General features: G+C 40.8%; 1 protein-coding gene across 1 annotated transcript; it reads left to right on the forward strand.

Moving 5' to 3' along the window:
• The first annotated feature begins 268 nt into the window (after positions 1–268).
• Positions 269–5,961, forward strand: LOC140938050 (fibroblast growth factor receptor 2-like). The gene is made up of 5 exons (XM_073387592.1): positions 269–817; positions 2,803–3,017; positions 3,555–3,595; positions 5,342–5,438; positions 5,697–5,961. The coding sequence occupies exons 1-5, from the start codon at positions 269–271 to the stop codon at positions 5,923–5,925; spliced, it is 1,131 nt and encodes a 376-aa protein (XP_073243693.1). The 3' UTR covers positions 5,926–5,961.
• Positions 5,962–7,728: the final 1,767 nt, after the last annotated feature.

Here is a 7,728-nt window from a genome sequence, read left to right on the forward strand (position 1 = left end):
GTAACAAAGCAGAAGAAAAGCTTTGTTTATATTGCAGTTTAATCCATTTGAATTTTCCGTGGACGATTTAAAGAAAGTTGGCCCATAAGGTATTCCCGGCTAGATTTTCAGTTTAACGTCGGTTAAGTAATCTTTCAATTCACGTGGATTGCTTTTAAACGTGTAAAAATATTTCGGCCAACCAACTGATAGTGTTGAAATTGTTTCTGCTGACAAAACCGTTTCATGATCAGACGGAATCCATTTCAATATTTTTTTGCAGCTTACAATGAAAAAGAGTCGTCAAAGTGATGTCGTTGAAAGGCTTAAGCTTCCTATTCCTGAGAGGCCGAAATTAGAGTCCAGGAACCAACAAAGAAAAGATGTCCGGTATGAAAACAGGGAAAGAAATAATGAAGAAAGTGGAAAAGACGGTGGTTATCATTCCAACGGGACGAAGGAAATTAAAATCGACCTGGACGACGTTGAAAGAGGAATTCTAATCAACGATGCTCCTCGATCTGAGATGGAACCTTCTTGCTTAAACCTGGGCTACGAAGATGACAAGGAGGAAGAAGAAAGTGACGATGTCAACACGTCATTTCAACAAACTGAAGGCCGAAAGGGGTCGGTTACGTCGGTGATGGTGTTACCTTCGATCAGTATTGCCCATTTCTCCAAAGAAAAAGAGCTCACTCCTGCTGAGCCTTTAAGATACGTCGAAGAAAAGATCACTATCGAGAAAGAAGAAGGCAACTGTGAGGACAAGGAAGATGATGAAGAAGACATTTCTGGGAAAGAAGTTCTATGTTATGCGTGGCAGATTACTAAAGGGATGGTAAGAACTTTTTCGACTGAAGAATGTCTTGAACAATTTAGTCATCGTTTGCAAATCACAAAAATCTTCCTCTTCCCCGTATTTAAAATACTTTACTACTAATTTTTCTGTGTCTGCAAGTATTATGCTATCCGGTCATGAGACGGCAGATTTTTCAAGCATTCAATTTGCTGCGTTAATTATAACAGACCATAATAGGGCTAACTACTATCTTGCTGAATTTTTCGTGAAACATAGCACACATAAAATTGAGCCGTTTGATTCTAAAAAAAGGTCAAAAACGAGTTTTTGTATAGCCCGAGAAGCCTAAAAATCACATGAAGCCGTCGTGAAGGTATCTATTGAAAAATCAGGTCTGTTCGTATTTTCAAAAAGGTGTCTAATGAATACAGCCATATGACCTGAATAAGGCTAAACTATCTGTTATTTAATTTGAATCGTACAAGCCTGACATTCAGGGACGTTGCCAGCTGTTCGACTAGTTGTAGGTTTGGCTGACTTTCATTTCCACATATCCTGAAAATTACACGCATGACCAGTACGCACTGACTTCACCAATACTTTGAGCTCTTGTGTTTTTTTAGATCACCCCAACGACGCATAAATTATTTCAAGCGGTAGAGTGATCAAACCAAAAATTTGAAGGCCCAGGCCTACAGGGCTATGGGCTGGCTACGCCCCTGAGAAAAGAAGGGAAAGAGAGGAAAGAAAAAACAATGGTTAAATTTGTTTTCGGGACTGGAAGACTGAGCAGCAAGGACTTTCTAGATAAATACTCCTGTAATCGGAATCTTCGAAAGCACAATAAACGGTCTGCAAGTGGAACTGATGGCTGAAAGGATTACCTTTGGTAAACGGCCACCATGATGGTATTTGCTAACTATTGTAAGCTCAGTTGATATATCTGGTAGCTCAGCTGTACATTTGGCTTTTTGGTTTCGCAAATAACACCCTCCCGGTGTTCCGCATAACTCTGCCTCATCCAATAATTGCTGTACATTCATTTGTATGAATGAACATTTTTAACGAAAAAATCTAATCTCTAAATGAATAATGTTCACCAGGTATGCCGTTTTGGGTGACTTCGAAATAGAAGTCAGCAGTATAGTAAGAACCGGTAGGTTTTTTTTTCTTTTTCGGGCGTGGCAGTCTAAGGAGGGCTTTATTCCACTCACCTTAAGTCTCCCTGAAAAACAGCACATAATTAAGTGTCAACAGGTGTCAAAGGGCTTTCTTCCGCGGTTGAAGTCTTAACTGAAAACCTTATTTTTCAGCCAATATTCACCCCTTCGAGTTATCGAGGGTAAAATTATATGAAAGTGATCTGAAGGAAAACAAAAATTACTTCGAGTTGGCGGGAGTTTCGAGTTATCGAGGGTTCAAGTTACCGAGGATAAATTACAGTAAAGGATTCTGGTTTGAGTTAGCACAAGGTTTGAGTTAGCGAGGGTTCGGGTTATCTGGAGTCGACTATAGTTCACTTAGCTTGTTCAACTTTGACGACTTTTTGTGCTGAAAAGTATACGTCGCGGGGATATTGTAAACCAATTCCTTAATTTGTTTCTTCGTTTTCCAACAGCTGTGACGCAAATCCTCTCTCCGTTCTTCATAAATAGGCCGACGATCACTTCCTCCCGCTTTCCGGACCGTTTGCCAGGCACAGCTTGCAGTAGCCTGTTCCAGGCTCTCGATAGTAGGGGTGGCACCGGCAAAAAAGTGTAAAGCACCGGCAAAAATATAAAAGCGTGATCTAGGAAAAAGGGGCGGTGGCGGGCTATTTTTTGAGCCTGGAACAGATGTTTCATTACACTTGGTTGCTTTTCCGCCAAATCGTTAAATCGGGAGTTCGTTTACAACGATATCCCGATTAAACTACTATCCCCCTGCCATGTCGTAAAATCGAGCTTCCATTTTAATTTCATATTGGAATCTGGTAACTAAAAATTCTTTGAGAAATTATTATAATTTCGTTATTTCTCTGCTAGGAATACTTGGCCAGCAAAGGATTCATTCATCGTGACCTGGCAGCCCGTAATATCCTACTTAGTGAGGACAGAGCGGTGAAGATTGCTGATTCTGGTTTTTTACGCCACGCAAATGAGAGTGAAATATACGAAGTTACGAGCGTGCACAAGCTACCAATGAAATGGATGGCACCTGAAGCGTTGGAAAGTGGCATTTTTACTTTCAAGACTGACGTGTGAGTATATATGTTAACGAGGTCACAGTTAGGCCAAGCTTAGGTTTCCTGTGATGCAGTGTGAAGTTGAGGTTTTAGATAACATAGACCCTGCAATGTACTGTTTAGAACTGTCTGAAAAAAAAAGAGCACAATTTTGACCATGACACTGTCTACAGTAGCGGTTAACACTCTATCTCTAAAGAAATGCTAAAGTGTTTAGAAAACATTAGCCTGTTCCAGGCGTGAAACTTGAAAATAAGATATATAAACAGAAACTTTGAGCCGATGAAGTTAATCAGAGACCATCTTGGATCCTAGATTCCACGCTCCACATCCCGCATTCCAGATACTAGATTCCGGATTCCAACTCAGTGTATTCCAGATTTCAAAAGGCCTAGATTCCAGAATTCCATAGTTAGCTGGATTTCGGATTCCAAAGTCCATGACTCCAAGCAATGATTTCCTGGGTTACCATCCTTGGGGCGAGATAAACAAAACTGATATTTCTATGAAGTTAATTCTTGCTATTTCTTTATCTGCTTCCTTTTATTGCAGATGGTCTTTTGGAGTTGTTTTGTGGGAACTAGCCACCATGGGTAAGCTAGTTTTATAAATCTTTGTATACTGATGCTGGTAGAATAATACTCTAGTCATTTTCTTAAACCCGAGGGAATTGAGAGGAATTCCCAATGACAGTAGTTAGGGAAAAGCTGACTGTTCAGTTTTAGGATAGCAGTCACGGGAGAATCGAACCGCTTTATAAAAGAAGCCATTCTCGCATAATGTCGTGATTGCTAAACAACTAGAAAAAATAACAGGCTAACTTCCGCCGCTCTCCCAGCCGTCTTTACCGCGGAGGAGCGCAGGCTCATAATAATCCAGCCTATAAGTCATACCCTTAACCACAACTTGACATGATATCACGTGTCACTTGGCGAAATGAATACTCAGTAATGCTAAACTTGTACATTATGTTATTTTAATCCCTTCTGGAGGTTGGTAAATTGATAATACATGATGGACATTGAACTGAGTGGAGAGCAATTTGGTCTGAAATCATACGCGTGATTTCGCGCGAGTTCGATTTGAGATCAGAAGTTTGATTTAACACTAAAATTGCACGACACGAAGTGAAATTATCACTTTATTACAGCCATTTTGAAATCGCAAAATTCAATCCGTACCAGCAGTGATTGGCCGTGGTACCAGACAAGTTAGCTCGTTATCCCCCATACTCGTTAACATATATTCTGAAGCCATGCTAAGAGATGCTTTAAGTAGTGTGAATGAAGGTATTCGAGTGGGAGGTCATCTCATTAAGACAGTGCGCTTTGTGGATGATCAAGCAACCTTAGCCAGCTCAGTTAAAGGTCTGCAACTTACGATGAGTAAACTGCAGGAAAGCGCGGGGGAATATGATATGAAGATCAATGTTAAAAAGACTACGGTGAAGAAAATCTGTAAGAGGCCTGGTAAGGAATTCACGATCTTTCTTGAGGGTAAACAATTAAGTCAAGAATCGTTGCACTTTAACTACCTTGGGAGCCTCATTACACAGGATGGATCCTGTGAAAAATAAATTAGATCGAGAATAGCCCGAAAACGCGTTTACTAATAAAAAAGAAATGCTGACAAAAGCCTTCAGCGCGCTAGCCTTTGCCTGAAGAAGAGAATTATAGAGACTGTCATCTGGGTACTTTTCTGAATGGAGCCGAATGATAGACCTTAAAGAAAGAGGACGTGCGAAGGCTGGAGAGCTGCGGGATGTGGCTTTTGAGAAAGGTTTTAAACATAACTTGGTCTGACAAAGTCTGTGACGAAGACGTATTGAGGCGTGTCGGTGAGGAGAGGGCCATCATATCTGTCAGAGAGTCTGGCTTGGTCAAACCCTACGACATGGTGATCATGTCCCATTAGTTATTGAGGGAAGAATACCAGGAAAGAGACCACATGGAAGACTTCGAGCGGGAATGCTGGATAGAGTGAAGGATGGCAGCTCTTACGTATCGGTCAAGAGGCGTGCCTTAGATCGAGAACCATAAGGAAGGACTTGCCTGTGGGAGATCAAATAGCCTGTTGAAAAGCGGAAACAAAAGGGATTTTACATCTCATTTTGTATTCGAAACAGAAATGATACGATATAAAGCAAGGTGCGACGGTGCGACGTGGTTTAGAGCATAAATAACGCGATTTAGAACAGATATGATTGTGTGATTCGTAAATAAATCACACTGCTGAGAGCCAATCAGATTGCAGAGATCACCAGCGATTTCAAAATGAAAAATAAGAAAAGCTTAAAAATCTTTGATAAGACAGCACTGATCTTTATTTTGTTATTTTAGGGGGTACTCCATACCCTGGGATAAGCCCTATGAGGCTATGCAGTTTACTTAAATCTGGATATCGGATGGAGAAACCTAACACGTGCAGCGATGAAATGTAAGTCAGAAAAGAAATAATAAAAGACCTCCGAATCGAGGGCACGATGAAGAAATACTTACATAGCCCTTCAAACATTTTTTTTCTAAAATTCTCAGCCTTTTCTAAGGAGTGGAAACTTCACCTGGCCTCATTCCTTTACGTTGCCCCAATCTAAAAAGGGCCTATAGAACATAAGTGTCTTCAATATTCAAAGTAAATGGAGACATACCTTTTTTGTGTAGTGGTATTTTAAACTATGTTTTCTATTTTCAACAGATACAAATTGACAATGGACTGCTGGAAGGAGGATCCAAATGAACGACCCTCATTCGCTCAACTAATACCGATACTCGAGGAGATGATGACGGAAGATACTCCTTACTATTATTTCAGACTACTGGATCAGAACCAGCCATGTTACCGTGAGGCATCCGCTACTAACACCAGTCAGGAGCCCGTGGGCTCCTGCACCAGTAAAGCTAGTACTCTTGATACGAAGCTGTAATTTCTGTACGGTCTTAATGGTTTAATTTTTGTCAAAGCACCCTTTTCTTCTTTAGATTGTTATAGGGGTCTCGGGGGGAAGGTGGGAGTGGGGGTGGGGGGGGGGGGGGGGCTCCAATATGAAAGCATGAGGGAATGTTCGACGGATAAGTCGATTAATAATTGTAGTTGCACCGTCCGCAATACCAAGAAACTATACCCATAAACTGAACAGCGTTGTTTTCATCTTCCCTGTTTGCCAGTATTCATAACCAGTCTCCTCAGTTACGATCACAAATAGCAGCCAAAGTGGAACACTCTCTAACTCATTATGACAACCTCCTTTTGTATATAGATATTTCTTTACGATCAACCCTAAAGCTACGCGCAAACGGACGCAACAACTTCCAACAATGTTGAACAATGTTGCCAGTTGTTGGCCAACAAGGTTACATCCGTTTGCAGGTGGTTAAGTGATACATTTATGGTTAAACATATTGGCTTTTGTCTTGCACAGCCAAAGTGAGACCAAAAGCTGCAATGTCTACGTCTAAGAGAGACGAGCAACCCCGTCATTTTCATATGGGAGTTCCCTTGCCAAGCAAGGAACAGGACTGAGATGACGAGCACAACTGTTTTAACGGGTTATTACAATAAGATACCTAATAATATTTAATTTCATTTGAAAAACATCGAGAAAATACTGAATAGAACTTGTAATATAACAATTGTAGGGACTAAAATGTGTTCATTCTCTACAAAATGTCTATTACGTTGTTAGTAGTTCGGATTACTTCTTTTACTTTTTTAGTCGGTCCACACTATACTGGAAATAGATGTTCGTGTAGACATGAAAATATATCCGGTAGCATGAGCGACAACCGTATAGAACTGGAACAAGTCGTCCACACACATCGAACATCGTACCAGAGCGGCCGGTTGGCCGAGAGTGCTCTCTCCTAAAAATATACTTCCATATCAGGTGGGTCCCAGCCTATGCTCGCTCCTACTCATTTAAGACCGCCGGTGGCGCAGTTTCGCTCCTTAACAGAAATAGCCGGAAAATCACCGTTCTTCTTTCTATATGAACTGACAAAAGCAAAATCCGGTATCATTTTCGTGTCGGTGCGAGGGCTATCCGGTATAGTGTGACTGATCATAGCCTTCAGAGTTCCTAAGACGCCACATAACCTACCACATAATTCCGTGGCTACAATTCAATGTTACGAATGTTTCAATTGGCTAGATTAGATTACAACATTGCCACTAACATGTCATGTCATGTTAGAGAAACGAACTATTGACTCAAAAAGGTGACATCAGGAGTAAGGTGATAAAAGGCACTTCGGTTCACCATAACAATTTTGCGGCAGTAGAAGAAAAAAAAAAAACAAAGTATTGTAGAGACTTTTGCTGGTGTTGAATAATAATTATAGTGATTATAGTTTAGATTTTTGTGTTCTTTCAAATAGTGTCATTAGCAGATCACTTGGGAAACCCACGTCTGGGTATGAAAAGTGAAGATTCGGATTATCAGGGCAGTTCGGAAAAAATAACATTCAATTTCCGACCAATGCTGCCAATACAATAAGCAATGCAGGAACCTTTGTTACAATTTCTACAGCTAAGGTCTGGTTTGGAAGTCAGTTTATATAACACACTATTCTCTAAAGGCACACAAGCAGGGTCAGAGACGGGAAAGAAGTTATCCACCTCGGCGTTCATCCAATACCCCTCCTCGATCTGCATAATTTATATAATTCTTTTACTTAATGGCTCATACGCCAGGAACGAAGTCAGCACCAGCAAGAACGTTTCAATGGTC

The sequence above is a fragment of the Porites lutea genome, chromosome 5 (genome assembly GCF_958299795.1).
Source record: "Porites lutea chromosome 5, jaPorLute2.1, whole genome shotgun sequence".
NCBI lineage: Eukaryota > Metazoa > Cnidaria > Anthozoa > Scleractinia > Poritidae > Porites > Porites lutea.

What these genes read in the sequence shown, in the direction of transcription:
- LOC140938050 (XM_073387592.1), top strand. Translation starts at nt 269, where the DNA reads ATGAAAAAGAGTCGTCAAAGTGATGTCGTTGAAAGGCTTAAGCTTCCT. An exon ending in GTGGGAACTAGCCACCATGG is followed by an intron (nt 3,596 to 5,341) that starts GTAAGCTAGTTT and finishes TTGTTATTTTAG; the next exon opens with GGGGTACTCCATACCCTGGG. An exon ending in AACACGTGCAGCGATGAAAT is followed by an intron (nt 5,439 to 5,696) that starts GTAAGTCAGAAA and finishes TATTTTCAACAG; the next exon opens with ATACAAATTGACAATGGACT.